Source organism: Choristoneura fumiferana, chromosome 12 (genome assembly GCF_025370935.1).
Source record: "Choristoneura fumiferana chromosome 12, NRCan_CFum_1, whole genome shotgun sequence".
NCBI lineage: Eukaryota > Metazoa > Arthropoda > Insecta > Lepidoptera > Tortricidae > Choristoneura > Choristoneura fumiferana.
Genome location: NC_133483.1, coordinates 1,752,617 through 1,770,433, shown reverse-complemented (window position 1 = coordinate 1,770,433; position 17,817 = coordinate 1,752,617). Strand labels below are relative to the sequence as shown.

Genomic DNA, 17,817 nt, shown 5'->3' with positions numbered 1-17,817 from the left:
ACACCAGAGACTGACGTCGGTACTGGCCTGTCCTCGAAACCGTCCAATGATATCACCACAAAGAACTATAATAATATGTCGAATAGAAATGGTATGGTAATGGTATTTCCTTTCAGAATCGATGTCGCTACTATCACATTTCTCCTAAGCTGTTAGTAATGCTTCTGTGCCGGTTTTAGCAATTCCAGCGCCCTGGGCGAGATTTCCACGACGCCCCTAACTTTTTGGTATCCTGCCGTGTCACCAAGTAGGTAACATAGTTTTAGTGCTAGTTTTAGTCTTAGTTTTAGGTTTTTTCGGCGGGTAGGCATTATAAGAGTAAAGTCACTTTTTAAGAAACTATTTATTAAAAATTTAATACTTGGTTTTTCTGAAAAATTTGTGTCTAGACTTATGTGTACATAGTGCAACTTACCTATCGGCAGTTATCTACTATTCATTTGCAAGTTTTACCGAATTTAAGCACTTAGTGTTCTACACTAACATCTCAGCGGATCACTTCACAATTCAGCAGGTTAATACCATCCTCTAATATGTCGAACAAGAATGTCAAGCAAACCTTGGATAACCTTGCGGAGCTTTTTAACTCCAAGATGGCTGAATTCCAAGGTAACTTGGACAAGGCGGACACGAGGAACCCAACTGTGACATCGGTGGCTGCTGATTTTAATGCTTTCAAGAGTTTTATTTCAAATGCTCTCGAGTGCCTGCAGCAGCAAGTGGCTTGCTTGACTAGACAGGTGGATCAGATCGAAGCGAGATCGAGACGGAAGATGCTTCTCTTTCATGGAGTCCCTGAGGTGGAGGACGAGGACACAGTCAAGCTGGCAGTGGATGTCTGTAAGCTGCGGGTCAAATGCGACATGTCTGCTGCTGATGTGAGCAGGTGCTTAAGGACGGGGCGTTCGCAGTCCAGCCGAAGGAGGCCCATTCTGGTTCACTTCAATGATGTTGCACTTCGTGATAAAGTTTGGTTTGCCAAGACTGCATTGAGGGGCTCAGGTATTGTTATATCTGAGTTCTTGACTCATCCTCGGCATGCTGCATTCATGGCAGCCAGGGAGCGTTTCGGAGTGGACAAGTGTTGGACGAGGGAGGGCGTCATTGTCGTGCTGGATGGGGATGGTGGGAGGCACCGCGTCACTTCTCTCGCCGAGCTTGAGAAGATCCCAACCGGGATGTCCGGGACTGCGGGCCTCGCTGGGACGCCTCACGAGGGTGACGGACAACGGAGACGACCCAAAAGGCAGCAAAAGAAGGCACCGGCATAATTACTTTGTTCTTTCTGTTTCATTTACACTTTTTCCTTTATATTCTCAACGTATTTTTTGATCTAAGTGTCTCTCATTTTTGGGCGTATTTTACCATCACCTTTACCCACAAATTGTCATTACTTTCACTATAATTACCTCCAAATATGTGTTACTTTTTTTATCGTTTTGCCAAGTGTATTGACGTTGCGGCATGACAATTGACAGCTAGCTATATCTGGCAGTTGACACCTGGATGTAGGCGTCAAATTATAATGTTGCCAGCTTGATGTTGTTGCGTTTGGTTCTTCGTATTTTTGTTTATGTTGACTTGCTTAAAACTATCTCCTTTTTTTTTGTATACTGCTGGCAGGTGGTTGCTGAACTTGTTTAATTAGGTTTAATTTCACATATTAAGTATATTTATATATATTGTATACATAACATTAAACAGTCTCTTTAAACTTTATGTCATCTATATGTCATGATGATAGCGCTGGTAGTGCTCGCTATTTTTCTCTTTCTTCCATTTCCGACAGTGAAACAAGTTTTAGTTCGTTACCTCCTACACTCTTTGACATGATTAACACTGAATTTCGCGACGTCCCGAATAATTTCAATTTAGTTCATTTTAACGCTCAAAGTATCCCAGCCCATTTTAACGATATGTTATTAAGCTTTAATGTAAAGAACCTCCATGCTATACTTGTTTCTGAGTCCTGGCTTAAGCCGTGCCTTCCATCTACCTCATATTCTATACCTGGCTTCAGTCTCATCCGCAATGATCGCTCTGGTAGGGGTGGTGGAGGAGTTGCTATCTATCTTCGTTCTTGCTTTCCCTACTCTATAGTCAGCATGTCACCTCAGTCATCTTCCTCCGACGCCCCCGAATATCTTTTTCTCGATGTAACTTTGTCTCACGAAAAGGTACTTCTTGGAGTTTTCTATTCCCCTTCTATCCATGTAAATTACTTTGCATCTCTTGAAAAGCTCCTTGAAGATATTTCACCGTCGTTTAAGCATCATATTTTAATGGGTGACTTTAACACGTGCCTCCTTAAAAATGATTCTCGCTCTAAGTCCCTTAAGTCGGTCGTCGAGGCTTGCAATCTTAGTATAATTCCCTCTAATGCAACTCATCATTTCCCGAACTGTTCTCCCTCTCTTCTAGACATAGCTCTGACCTCTTCCCCTGGTCATGTTGCTAAGTCGGGCCAGTGTTCTGCTGATGCTTTCTCCTACCATGATCTAATTTACCTTTCTTACAAAATTCGTCCCCCTAAGGTTAAACATAAAGTGATCCTGCAGCGCAGCTTTGGTCGTATGAACACTGATTTGCTTCGTAAGGATGCAATGAAGGTTGATTGGGGGTCTGTCTCTGAAGCTAGCACGGTTGATAAACAAATTGATATTTTTAACTCTCTTCTCACCAAGCTTTACGACGTGCATGCTCCAGTCAAACCTATTAAGGTTAAACATCTTCCTGCTCCCTGGCTCACCGATGACATCAAAACGCTGATTAGAAAGAAAAATCTGGCTAGATCTAAGTACAAGGCTGACCCTTCGGATAGGAACAGGGACAGGTATCGTGCTTTGCGAAATCGTTGCAGCACCATCTGTCGAGACGCTCAAAGACGCCATATTCATAACGCAGTTGAAAACGGGGACTCTGCCAAAGTTTGGAAATTTTTAAAATCATTAGGAGTTGGTAAATCTCGGCAAAACTCTGTTCCAGTTGATATCAATATTGATCAGCTAAACCAACATTTCTCGTCTTCGGCTATTTTTCATGGTCCTGAAAAAGACACGACACTTTCTTATCTTTCTACGCTATCAACTCCTGATACTTCTTCCTTTTGTTTCAATCAATTTACCGACAGTGATGTTAGGAAGAACGTATTATCCATCGCTTCTAACGCTGTTGGCGTCGACAGTGTAAGCCGTGCTATGATTCTCCCTATCCTTGATATACTCGTCCCAGTCATCACTATTATATTAAACAATTCTATTTCATCCAATATTTTCCCTTCAGCGTGGAAAGACGCTGAAATTGTTCCTTTAGCAAAAAAATCTAGTCCAGCATCCTTTTCTGACTACCGGCCAATTTCCATTCTTCCTTTTCTTTCCAAGGTTTTAGAACGTCTTGTACACCAGCAGTTGACATCATACCTAACCAGAAACGATCTTCTCAATCCATTCCAATCAGGCTTCCGTCCCGGTCATAGTACGGCAACCGCGCTTGCGAAGATCACTGATGACATCCGAATAGGCATGGATAACAGGAAACTTACGGTTTTAACCCTATTAGATTTCAGCAATGCGTTCAACATGGTTGACTTCGACATTATGCTTGGTATTTTACGTTCTCTTAACATATCTCCTGCGGTTATTGAATGGTTTCGTAGTTATTTAGTGGGTCGTCGGCAAAGAATAAAGGTGGATGATTCACGATCTTCATGGTGCAACACGCTCGCTGGTGTACCTCAAGGTGGAGTGTTATCTCCATTACTTTTCTCTATCTTCATAGATTCTATTTCTCATAATCTTCATTCTTCGTATCACCTTTATGCTGATGACCTACAAATTTATTCCCAAGGCATGCTTGCTGACCTTCCGTCGGTTATCGAATCCATTAACCTGGATTTGACAAAGATTTTAAGGTGGAGCCAACGATATGGCCTAAAGGTTAACCCGACAAAGACCCAAGTCATTATTGTTGGCAGCTCGAAACTTATCCCAAGGGTTGACTTTGTATCTTTGCCATCTGTATTTTTCGACGGAGTTCTGATACCATTTGCCGATCAGGTAAAAAATCTGGGTGTTATCTTGGACCGCACTCTGTCATGGACTCCATATGTATGTGAGATTAGCAGGAAGGTGTTTGCTGCGATGGGATCCCTAAGACGCCTTCAGAATTTCCTTCCATTTGCTACCAAGGTTGCGCTTGCACAGACTTTACTGCACCCTATTTTCGATTATGCTGACATTTGTTATCCCGATCTTTTAGAAGAGCACTTGAATAAACTTGAGCGAATTCAAAATCTGTGCATTCGGTTCATATTTGGCCTACGTAAATATGATCATGTTTCTAATTTCCGATCACAGCTCAGGTGGCTCCCCATCCGCTTTCGCCGAAACTCTCACATTCTCCATCTTCTCTACGGCATTCTCTTTAACCCTGCAACTCCTTGCTACCTCAAAGAGCGATTTAGCTATGTTACTTCTGTTCGTTGCTCTCAGAACTTCCTCCTTACTGTCCCACTTTCAAACTCTAAATTCTATGTTTATTCTTACACTGTCCAGGCCACTCGGTTGTGGAACTCCCTACCGATAGACTTGAGGCGCGCAAAGTCCTTGCCTATCTTTAGGTCTATGCTTAGGGAGCACTACCTGTCATCTTGCGTATAAATGTTATAGTTAGCTTATTTATGTGTTGTTATGGTATCCATCTACCTATCTATCTGTTTAGATTTGTTGTGTATGTGTATTGTATGTGTTAGTTTTATGTATTCTTGATACAGCTCTGATCTACTGTAAATTGCACCACCTGCTAAAATGTATTCCTTATTTCTGTCCATTGTAAAGGTTGCCTGGAAGAGATCGCTCTGAAGCGATAAGGCCGCCTATTGCTTACCTTAGAAAATCTCTATGTATATACTTGTTTTCTCTGTACTGTTTACTGTATTGGTGTGCAATAAAGAGTTATTGTATTGTATTGTATTGGTACTTATGGAGCCAAAATAAACCTTTCTTTCTTTCTCTTTGGGAATTTTATAGACTTATAGGCTTCAGGCGCCCCTTTTAAGTCCGGCGCCCTGGGCGGTCGCCCCACCGCGCCCTCCCCTAACGCCGCTACTGAATGATAATTCCAGCAGTATTTTACTAAATTCCGATACAGTAATTTCGGTAATTTTATCTTTATCCATACCTAGTGTAGTGTCTACTCTTGTTGATGTCTTGCCAATAGTTCAAAGGTTAACTGGAAGAGATCTTTAAGCGATAGGTTCCTTTATACATCTTATTCACATTTTATATGTTTTATGTACTATAAAGCGTTATACAATACAATATTATATCTGAAGGCCATAAACATAAATCTCACGAACTGCAGGTTAAACGAGTTTTTTTTTATTTTTTTTATTCGACTGGATGGCAAACGAGCAAGTGGGTCTCCTGATGGTAAGAGATCACCACCGCCCATAAACACCTGCAACACCAGGGGTATTGCAGATGCGTTGCCAACCTAGAGGCCTAAGAAACCTATAGGTAGGTAGTCTATAGGTATAGTATAGGTAGTTATCTACCTATAGGTAGCCAAAACTAAAAACAACAACATAATCTTGTATATTAAAGGTACTAGCTTTTGCCCGCGACTTCGTCCGCGTGGAATAGTAACTTTGGAAAGTATTTAATTTATTTAGGGTACGTATTCTGCCAATAATAGCCCATAGAAACTTCTACGGTTTATAGACAATAACCTATTTTAATACATTGCTTTATATCTAAACTAATTTTTTTGTTCTCCCATTCTTTTTTTCATCCTATTTCATACCCTCGCAGGTAAAATTTTCAAAAACCCTTGAACAAATATCTATTTATTTTTCAAAGTGCCCTAGAACCTTCGATTTATCTTCTACAATGTCAACCTTCATATAAACTTTCACCCCCTATTTCACCCCCACACAGGAAGAATTTTAAAAAACGCTCGAACAATAATTGATCTCTTATCACGTGCCCAAATACCAAGTTTTATAAAGAAACATCGATTTATCTTCGATAATGACGACCTTCCATATGAGCTTTCATCCCCTATTTCATCCCCTCACAGGTCAAATTTTCAAAAAAGCTAAAACACATACCGACTTATTTCTTATTAAGTGCCTAAATGCCAAGTTTCATGGTTTTATTTCCGACAGCGACGAACTTCCACCATATAAACTTTCACCCCCTATTTCAACCCCTTAAAGCCTTTTTTTCGCGATAAAAGATAGCCTATGTTCTTTCTCATGATCTATTCTATCTCTGTACCAAATTTCATCCAAATCGGTTCAGCGGTTTTTGCGTGAAAGCGTAACAGACAGACAGACAGACAGACAGACAGACAGACAGAGTTACTTTCGCATTTATAATATTTTATAATATTATAGTATATATAGTATATATAGTATATATAGTATATATAGTATATAGTATGGAGTATGGATTATCATTCTTAAAGTAAGTATACCTAATCCATGCTAATATTATAAATGCGAAAGTGTGTGTTTGTGTGTATGTTTGTCCGTCTTTCACGTCGAAACGGAGCGACAGATCGACGTTATTTTTGGCATAGAGATAGTTTATGGGCCAGAGACACATAGGCTACTTTTTATCCCGAAAATGCACAATTCCCGAGGGAGCAGCGCGCGATAACCGAATTCCACGCGGGCGAAGCCGCGGGCAAAAGCTAGTTCTATAAACAATCGTATCAGCCTGTACCGGTCCTGCAATTAACAACAAGGAGATACATCGACACTAGCTTCGTAAAATGATCGCTACCCGCGCCATCATTTTTAATCTTTAGCTGCTTGTTATCGGTCAAGCTTAAGTTTATGTAAATATATTTTTAAATAAATACCTTAATAATACGTAACATTTAGTAACTTAAGTGCAGTGTGTTGAACGTGTGAAAAGGATAGTGATAATGTATTTGTGCGGTATTTCGGATTTTTTTCGACGTCGTATTGTTGTTGAACGGGTAAGTTTTTTTTAGTCGGTATTTAAGGTTTAAGGAATGATTTCAGCCAGTCCTAAATAAATATGAGGGTTTTGTTTTGTTTTAGGAAGGTTTTAATCAGCGTTTCCACCAGAGATGTGCGAGGATGTGTTGCGAGGAATATGTTTATCGTTAACCAATAGAAACGCTTAATTTACTTCGCCTCGCTCCGCTCAGCTGTTTCCACCAGAGATGTGCTGTGCGAGGATGTGTAAATGAAGCGTTTCTATTGGTTAATGAAAAACATATCCCTCGCAACACATCCTCACACATTATTGGTGGAAACGCTGCTTTAGGCTATGGTTCGTAATTACTTTTCCATATTCCAATTATGTATTCGCAGATACTCGTAAAGTCAACCAATTTGATCCCTGGAAACATCATATAGGTACTTTACTTATATATTTTTTAATGCAAATATGTGAGCATATTTCTTTCCTCTATAACAACACTTCCGTAAATTTAAATTTACACCTTTTCGACATAAATGCGAAAAACATCTTTTTAGAACGATTTTTGAGCGTTATTTATTTTTATTAATAAAAAATGCTATTAAGTAGTTATAATTATCATTGTTGTTTTAGAGGTACCTACAATTTCTTGCACTTGGACGGCCGTTTTTATATTGTGTCGTATCCATCAAACAAATTTAATTTAATGATTAGTTGCTAGTTAGATAAATTCCGGGATTTTACTAAATTCCAACGTGAATTCACAAAAGCACCTATAGTATTACGGATTTCATTAACACCGCATTTAAAACACCCGCGCCAAAATTTATTTCTCTAATCTTAGCGGTTGAAATTTTGGAATTTTATACCGCACGTACCCATTACCCGTAGGAAAAACGAAAAGTAAACTACTTATCATCCAAATGTGTCCTATAGTGTGCCTTTATTATTATAGAGCATGCTCACTGCTCATCATTCCATTGGAGTTGGAGTCAAGTGGCGACCGGCGAAGCCATATCCTAACATCTTAATATATCAAAGTAAGAACTAGAAATAGAAATAGAAATAAACTTTATAACTTTATAGTTTTTTTATAAGTACCTATTAGTTGCTTCGGGTGCCCTCGGGAGCCTCGGGTGCCGGGATTTCGACGGCTGACCGACCATGCCGACCGTGCTACCGTACAGTCGAAAAACTTTTTCAAATTTTTGTGTTTCAAATATACATTTTGTTGAGCAAATATTCTGGTAATAAAAATAAAAACTATATATAATACAGTTATGTTCATCATATTTAATATAGTGTGGGCGGAAAATTCTCCCACGTGACACCTCTTGTGTCTCATAAAAACATATTACGTCTGATTTTTTTTAAACGTGTATCGACAATGTATACATACATATGTTTAGACAATGGTCCGTCTGCCAAGTATCCATTATAACAAACGGCGCCGGCTTTAGAAAATATTAATACCGTGTACAAATCGGTGTCAACAAACTAAGTGTGCGCGGGCGCTGGTTGGCTAAAATTTACATCAAGATAAAAAATTAAAGACTCACTTTTAAGATATTTTTATCGTGCCCAGATTGTTCAACAGGGCTCTAACAAGTCACCCTTATGTGTCTGACCGTTTCTCTGTTTATCACTGAGACTGGCAAAAAAATCACAAAAAATCTCTCTAGGACAAAATATGAATGTTTGTTCTTAAGTTTTAACCCAAGTACCACGTGCTTTGCTTACCTTGAGACTGGGTCAATTGGTGTCAAGAGTTCAGTGATTTATAAGTTAGAGAAAAAATCCGAGCCCATATAAGTTAGAGAAAAAGTCCGAAAAACTCAGAGAAAAAATCCGAGCTTGAAAATCCATAAATCAAACCACTAGTTGACCACAACAACACAACACATAAACATTTACCTAAAACGAATTTAGCCGACATAATTACGCATCAGCTCCCGCTCTAATCTCTGATCCTATTTTAAATGTCAGATAGATAATTGTGCAACGCGTTGGCGACGACTCGGCGATACACTTTCATTCGTAAACGCGTTCGTTTCGGCACTTGAGTCCGCGTCTCGCCCTGATACACGCGTTCCACGTTTCCTCGTTTCCCGAAAACTCAGCTTTCCCAACGTCTACGCAAACGGGTTACGCTAACGCGCGCGTTACTGGTTACGGTCGCTCGGTAGGAGTGTTAAGAACGGTTTTGAATGTGATGTTAAAAGTTTAATCGGAACTATGGAAAGGAAAAGGTGATTAAGGATAAAGGGAATTTTAATTAAGTGTACCTTTACATAATAAATAATCAACAATGTCTCTAAGGTTTTACGTCAATTTAACATTTATAGCGATATTTACGCATTTGTTTTATAATCAAGTGTTGGAAACAGCCAATGTTGGAAACAGGCCTATCAGAAGGAGAAGAGAGAGCTCGGGCTGTGGTTCCAACGCAGGCCCGGTTCGGCTTGGGACCTTCACACACACCATTGAATTGCTTTAAACTTATTCAAGCTTTTGATGGACCCTCTCTTAGTGAGAAATCTTAAAATTGTATTAATGTCACTGTATGAGAATGAACTAACTACTAGTGAAAGTCGAACTTTATTATAAAACAGCACTTTCCTGTGGCACTTTTTGACAATAACCCTTCAATTTTCACTAGTTTAGACTTGAACTAAACCTCCAACACTATACCGCTAAACCATCGCGCTGATAACAGTTATCGAAATTACCGAGCGCATGCACTAAAACTCCATAATATTTCGAAAACACGCATTTTCCCAGATGTAGGTACTTAGGTAGGACCATGAATCTATTATTGTTTACCACAGAGAGCCCCCACATAGCAAATTTCATTGCAATCGTTAGAACTGTTTCCAACATAATCGAAGGAAATAAATATACAAATATATAACAAGAAATAAATACTTATATATTATACGGGAATACGGTATTTGACAACTCCTGATTTTGCCATATCTTTATATTATTATGAAAATATAGATATACAGATAGTGTTTAGCGAAGAGAAAATTTAAATCGGTTGAAAATTGGATTTATAGTGATTTTTTGAAAAATCTATATATACCCAGTCTCTTTCTCAAACGCTTTTTTCTATGCAGCAAGTATGGCGGTACTGGCGTGTGACGTCACATGCCAGTATGTCTTTCTCTGTCTAATCTTGAATTTCAAACCTTTATAACTTTGTTATTTGTAAAGGTAGCTTAAAAATTGTTTTTCTATTCGATAACAGGCATTGTGTAGTTTTAATTTATAAAACATATACAAACTAGTCAAATACCGTATTGCTTGTTGAAAGATATAAAGATATTTATGCGACCGAGCTTTGCTTGAAGTTTTTTTCGTCAGGTAGGTAAATGATATATTTTGGTGAAGATACGTATTTTAAGAACCTATAAGCTTTAAAGTAAACCCAATTATACCGGGTGGGCTCTTTAACAGGAGCATATAAATAATTAAACCACAGATCGTACTCGCCACTAAGTGACAACTAGTTCAGCTACTTTTAAAAATAATTGAGTCTTTGGATTTTCCCTTTTTTATAAAATACCAGCTAGAAAACGTCCATGCGGGTTACCTGATGGTAAGTGATCACCGCCGCCCATGGACACCTACAGCATTATTAGGACTGCGGGTTTTTCAAAACAATTAAATATTATCATCTTAGATCTCAATTGACTTCACCTGTAACGCTAAAAAAAAATGTTGCTTTACATTGCTTCTTCGAATAAAGTTTACAGTGTAATAGAAAGAAACAAAACTAATTATTTTAAAGTCGCTGAACTAAATGTCATTCAGTTTGACGAGTACGATCAATGTTTAATTATTTGCTCGTGTTATAGGCCGCATCCGGTGTATAATATATATATATTATATATATATATATATATAATATTATATATATAAGTATACAAATAAAGAAATAAACAAGAATTGTTTAAATTGAAAATACAAACTGAAATATAGATGCACAGAAAAACCAGAAAAATAAGACCAGCACTGGGAATCGAACCCAGGTCCTCGGTATTCCGTATCGCGTGCTATACCGCTACACCACTGCTGGTCAACGGCACAGACACGAATTTCCCCTATGCACCTCATATCTCAGCTTGTTTGTTTCTTATTTAGCCACTTAAGCAGTGACGCCTCGTCGAGAAACTTTCGGCACTCCATTGGAACTAACCGCTCACCCGGACAAGAGATGTCGTTACTAAGCAATCAAATTAAGATTGGTTTTTTGGAATCTTTTTGTATTTTTTATTTCAATTCCAAATTTTTTGAAAATACAAACTGAAATATAGATATCTATTTTTTTAGGTTTTACGGGATGACCGTAAAAGTAAAAATTTGGAATTGAAATAAAAAATACAAAAAGATTCCAAAAAACCAATCTTAAGAATTGTTTACTTAAAGATATACGAGTAAACAATATAAAAACGTTATGCCCGCATTGAAGGCTAACAAATTTAGTGACTACTGATACGCAATAAATAACTAAACAACATAGTCCACGTTACATTGTCCCACAAAAATAACAAACTAATGCCCGACCGTGAAGGCGACTCATATTTTTCTGAATAAATATTCGGACGGCGTTTTTATGATCGCAATCAGACAGATAAATAAGCAATTTATGAGTGGAGCTTTGATTGCTATCCTTATCTATCGTTTAATTATTTTCGTATGCTAATATAAATTCAGGAAATTCATTGATATATAGGTACCGAAATAATTTAACCCTCAATTTGACAAAAAATAAAAAAGTTCGTGATTCAAGCCTCGTCGTAATTTTGAAGTCCTAAAAATTCAATGTAAAAAAAAACAAACAGCAAGCCTTAAATTGTGTCCAATATAGTGTATACTGCCAAATTAAGGGTTGAGTGTAACTAATATTATGTAGGTATATCTCAGGCCAAGTCAAGACTTAATTACCTACGAACGTTATTTTCTCGGCATAATTGTAACTAATATTTCTATAATGATGTCTTTTTAACACAGTCAGTCCCTAAACTTAAACTTCAGTCTACTCTTCATCACTAACTTTAGCTACAAACTCACTTACGTAGCCAAGTGCCTGCCAAGCTCAGTGCGTCAGCTAAGTGCCCGCGGCCTGAGCGCGGAAGTGCCTGACGTGTCCTGCCGTGAAGCTGTCCATGATACGGACCTTGAATGCACTGATGCTAGCGAAAGTAACCTGACCTATATATCCTTCCTACCTAAGCTAAGTAAACCAAATAAGTCAAAAACACACTATATTGCGTCCGTTGATCATCATTGGCTTGAATTCGGCAAAGCCTAAACTGTATAGCCTCGACAGAATTGCAATGCAACTATAGCCTCTATAACTAATTATTTTTTCAACACAGTATCTAAGCTGATACTTCAGTCTGTTTTTCATCACTAATTCGAGCTACAAATTAATTTTAACGGTGCTAAGTGCCTGAGCTAAGCTCAGTGCGTCAGCTTAGCTAAGTGCCCGAGCCAAGCTCAGTGCGTCAGCTAAGCTAAGTGCCCGCGATGTTCCGCCCGTCGCTCATCCGCGGCCTGAGCGCGGAAGTGCCTGACGTGTCCGGCTATGGTCTCGGCAGAAGTCGCCGTGCGTCGCTGTCGGCGGAGCAGCGTCGCAAGCTGTCCATGTTACGGACCTCGAGCATCCCGACTGCGCTTACGCCGGTGAGCCACATTTACCATTTGGTACCCTGCCCGAGAAAATGCTGTACACAGGTATAGTTCTCCTTCTATTGTTAACTTACCTTAGACTGTTCACTAATGTGTGGTGTGCTTTTGTGATTGTTCATTTAGGATAGGCTCTTGTTGTGATGCCCATAAGGGTCATAAGTCTAAGTCGCAATGCTTAAATAATTTATTAGATACCTCGAGTTCCAAACTTCGCACGTGGAGTTATCTCTGTCCAGAAATCTTTAGTCAATAAATTGTGTGAAGGTTTCCCTGGTGAAATTGGAGAATGACCGCAGTAACTTGTTATTTTAAAAGTAGGTAGGTACACGGCGTTACTATATAGCTACATTTATAACTTTGATATAAGCATAAGCACTATTACGTAAGTAACTAATGAAGACCTTAGAGTTACTGTAGCTGTTATCTAAACTGTCGAACAATATTAATTCTTAAGAGCAAACTTAAACACAATTTAGTTTATTGGGTCTTTGTTTCTTAGTAGCCGGGAGTATCGAGTTATTGGGTATTCTCTGTGGGTATTCTCCTCTTTATTGAGATGTTAATTTATTCATGAACGACAAATTAATAAACATTAAAGGTTTATGAAAGATTGTGACTTGTGAAGTAAAAGCTTTATAATATGTGTTTTTTTTGATTCCCGTTAAGTTGAAGGAACATTCGACAGGTAAATGAAGTTAATATCTCCAAGACAATGGTGGTCTAACTCTTATTTTTTAAAAGATAATCGAGACTTAGATAATTAAGCGCAGTAAAACAGTTTAAAGGTTCTTAATTTAGGATGCTATATAAAGTCCGTAACTAAAGTGTCATTGTCTGTCTGTGTGACTGTCTGTTTGTAATGAAATCTTGCCAGTTAAATTTGATCAACTTCCAGTAGTCAGATTGACTTGAAATTTAGAATATTTATGTAAATTGCGTGACAATGCAATAATCTGCTAGTGACATCCTGGTAGTCCGGCCAGGATCGTCTCCACAGGACGAAACTCTTCAAGGTTAATAGCATCGACTTGAAATTTGGTATGCAAATGTAGTTTGATTGAATGTCGATGTAAGGAAAGTCAAGAAAAAGTACAGCAAAAGGAAATTAAACAGTGGGTTTTTATGTTTTAAGTGTCACGTCTCGTCAAGTTTGTGAATTTGACCTGTAACTTTTTACCCTGAAGTTATATTAGTAGGTACCTACAAAAAAATATTACGTTTTGGCCAAAAAGTTAATTACTGGGTAGTTTCTAACAAAGAACTGAGCTGTATGTCGAAGTTGACGGAAATGGAGGAAAACACCGCGTATATAAATATGCATGTGTCGAATGTCTATTGTATACAAAATCTAATTCACATAACGTTCAGAACTGCGTAGTGTACAGAACTGAGATATCTACGGTACCTATATCTCTAATTTCTATAATTTGATGAATTACTTACATTTGGAATGTCAAGTTTTCTGCATATACTATACTTGTACAGTCACCAGCACCAATATCTGACACAACAAACGTGCATAAATATCTGATACGACTCTATTTCTAGGGCCGGAAGGACGTGACAGATATTTTTGCAAGCTCCGCTGTGGCAGATATTAATGCTGGTGACTGTACTATAAAGAGTAAAGTAAAGGCAAGAGAGGTTTTCTAAAGTTTTTACCTATGAGTGATTGACTGATTTAAAAATAAACGGCCTTTTTTTAGGAACATTCATGTTTTTTAGCGAGAATTTGTAAAAAAACTACTATTGCTACTCCGCGTTGGACATGTACTTTGAAGTTTGCTGTAAGTATTGTTTATTGATGGATTGTCACCTCTGTTTAGGCGACTCGGCCACAGACTAAACATTTTATCGGCGATAGCGCGTGCTAAATCGGGCCTATACGAGAACGATTGAAATAGACCCCCTCGGCTAAACGCAGTTTGTTGCGTAGCATGTTTTGTTTGTCGCCAAACCAGCATCATGTTCTAATTGCTTGAAAATGAAAGGGATGGGTATAATAGAAAGATAACCAACGAAATAAGCTCAAGAGTATCTTTTAGGTTTAATGAGATAAATAGAAAAAAACGAGGGATGCTAAAAATGTGAAGAATCATACTTATATATTTATTTTTATAGTCAACTTTTATTTTACAAAAAGGTCAGTTAGAGCGAATTACTACTAAGGGAAATGTAAATCATTCAGATTTTCTTTAAAATAAATAGTTATTCTATGGACAAGACCAAAAAGCCTCACTTTATGGAAAGGTCTGTCAAAAAAATATTTCAACATTTCGTTGTGCCGCTTCGGTGACGTAGTTCATTCTCGCAAAATTGCTGCTTTCTAGCACTAGCAGTCTCTATCTCATGTCTAAACTAAACCGCGGACAGACGGACATGGCGAGTGGGTTCCTTGTACAGTCAGCAACGCCAATATCCGACACAACAAAGCGTGCATAAATATCTGATCGACTCTATTTCTAAGGCCGGTAACACGTGTCAGATATTTTTCCACGCTCCGCTGTGACAGAAATAACTCCTGGTGACTGTACTAGGACTTCTTCTCTTCTTGCTGTGCCTCTCCACTACTTTAGGTTGACGGTCAGCTCCGCATATCTCGCCTTATCTCTCGCCAGAGAAAACAGTTCCACAAGGAACCCTAAAAACTGGTGAAAATGATTGTGATTTCAATAGACAATAAGGTTTCAGGGCAAGTGAAACTAAATGAAAGCTTGTATAACCAAAAAAAGTTGGAAACCCCGACATTGTCGCTCCAAAGTTCAATATCTCAAAAACGGCTGAACCGATTTTGATAAAACGTATCTAAGAACCATCGCTAGAAAACCTGCTTTCAAATAAAAAAACTGCATTCACATCGGTTCACCCGTTTAAGAGCTACAGTGCCACGGACAGACAGACACTTATAACATCCCTCTTATTGCATCGGGGTCTCACCTCCTTAGTAAAAAGTATCCATTTCCACGGGCGCGGCGATCCAGCAGGGCTACTCCGAAACACGAAACTCGAAGTTCGTATCGTACCGTCCCTCTCGCTCGCGTATTAAATAGTTTTAGTGTCAGAGGGACCGCACGACACGAACTTCGAGTTTCGAGTTTCGTAGTAGCCCGGCTGTTCGAGTCGCGGGCATTGTTTACCGCGGAGGTCGGCGCTCGCGTCAGCCGCTAAATCAGTCGCGACAGTGAAAATATCGTTCTGATTGCGATTACATTGTGCGACCTGCGTACGCGCCGCTGCATGAACGTGCCAACAAGGCCTTGGTGGGATGTTGTCTTAAATTTTTGCGACTATCTGTATTAAAGCGGCGGCTATGAAAAGCCCTGTGATTCTCTCATCCCAGCCTATATACGTCCCACTGCTGGGCACAGGCCTCCTCTCAGAACAAGAGGGCTTGGGCCATAGTTCCCACGCGGGCCCAGTGCTGATTGGGAACTTCACACACACCATTGAATTGCTTCGCAGGTTTGTGCAGGTTTCCTCACGATGTTTTCCTTCACCGCAAAGCTCGTGGTAAATTTCAAATGTAACTCCGCACATGAATATCGATAAACTCAGAGGTGCGAGCCGGGGTTTGAACCCACGACCCTCTGCTTGAGAGGCGATAGGTCAAACCACTAGGCCACCACGGCTTCACTCTAATGAGTGATTCTCTAATGAGGGTTTATTAACAGGCGAAATATCGTTAGATAGCGTTAATTTCGTGAGGTACCATCAGCCAAATAAGTGGTCTATAAATTTTTAAACAAGTTCCTATGAAATGAAGTCTCTGTGTATATATACTTGTTTTCTGTACTGCTTGCTATGTGTTGGTATGCAATAAAGAGTTATTGTATTGTATTGTATGAATACAAACAAACATCACGCCTGTATTCCCAAATGGGGTAGGCAGTGTGCTTAGTGTATTTTCCCGTTCACAAAATACGTCTCGATCGCGTTTGCGTTAAAATCTCAATTTGTATGGAAACACGGACGGCGCCTCTAGCGGAAAGTTTGCACAACAACTTTTGTGAGTGTAGGTTTGCTACGTAAACTATTTCGTCCGCGTATCGTAACGAAAACGGGTGACGACGCCGCACCGTGGACATGTATCGACGATCGAACGCTCGATTTACGTCTTCGAATAGTAAACGAATGTTTTGTGAAAACGCCACACTAGAGGCACAGAGCACACGAAACGTTACCGCTTTGGAACCGCTTTTAGTGTATGAATTTATTATGTCGCTAAAGTCGAACTTTCAAGTTGACAAATACTTTTGACATGCAAACAAGTATCAACTTTAGGGTGGTAGACCATATATATTTGGCTGATGGTACGTTTGGCGTTACAACAGTCTTGCTTGCAATTGGCTTAGAAAAATTAAAAACCCCAAACAAGAAATGTGTGTTCATGGAGTTTCTTCACCTCCAGACTTTAACACACACAAACCAAGGTAGCATGGTGAATGGTTGTGTTGTTCTGAAGATGAGCTCTGGTTGAGTTCGAAACGGGTCAGCGTAGTGTGGTGGTGATAGTCGAGTTTAAATTTATGATAAAAGAAGTTATTATTATCGTACGTTATGCAATTTGAAATATATTTTGATCGTATGTCGTTCTTTATATACATTTCAATGTTTTTTCAGTCTGACGATCCCTTGAGGAGAACCAGTCTAATTTTAATTGTTTACATTCACATGACATGCTTAGAATTTTATTAATAATTATTACTAATCATTTTACCTTTGACGATTTCAATACAAATTCTTATAACTGACATTTATGTAAATTATAATGTTATGATGTATTGAATGAATAAATAAACTAAACTAAACTAAACTATGAAAAAAGAACTTATGACATTTGATTGTAGATGTTATGCTACGTAACCGTTTTAAAGGTACCTATTTCCATTGTATCCACCGCTCAAATAATGCTATATTCGCGACAGTGCTGCAGTGCGTCAGAGCTCTTTACGACTTTTCAAAAACCTCGTTAGTGGAACGCCGTGGACAGCTGATTTTTCCCGGCAGTGTTATGAAATAAAATATTAAATTTACGATAATGTTCCACACTCGCCGCGAACGAGCGGTAAATAAAAAAAACACCTGCGATGCGTGGGAGTCGCTCGTGGGCCAATGCGAAGGGCGGGAGACTTGTTGTAATGCGAGTAAAGCCAGGGATACACTA

The 17,817-nt window shown here is 38.9% G+C and overlaps 2 protein-coding genes across 9 annotated transcripts in view; both read left to right on the top strand.

Annotated features, from left to right (window-relative positions):
* The first annotated feature begins 298 nt into the window (after positions 1 to 298).
* LOC141433092 (uncharacterized) lies at positions 299 to 1,593 on the top strand. Its single transcript, XM_074094929.1, has one exon. The coding sequence runs from the start codon at positions 534 to 536 to the stop codon at positions 1,269 to 1,271; it is 738 nt and encodes a 245-aa protein (XP_073951030.1). The 5' UTR covers positions 299 to 533; the 3' UTR covers positions 1,272 to 1,593.
* A 5,232-nt stretch (positions 1,594 to 6,825) lies between these two features.
* Positions 6,826 to 17,817, top strand: part of LOC141433088 (uncharacterized protein ZK1073.1) — a 99,198-nt gene continuing 88,206 nt past the window's right edge. For 2 of the 8 annotated variants that reach the window (XM_074094919.1, XM_074094917.1), the window contains exons 1-2: positions 8,984 to 9,205; positions 12,341 to 12,647. In XM_074094919.1, the coding sequence (XP_073951020.1) occupies positions 12,492 to 12,647 (156 nt within the window). In that variant the 5' untranslated portion in view covers positions 8,984 to 9,205; positions 12,341 to 12,491. Of the gene's footprint in view, positions 6,988 to 8,957; positions 9,206 to 12,340; positions 12,699 to 17,817 lie in introns of those variants that run through there. The other 6 variants (XM_074094921.1, XM_074094920.1, XM_074094913.1 and 3 more) reach the window with 5 other exon arrangements.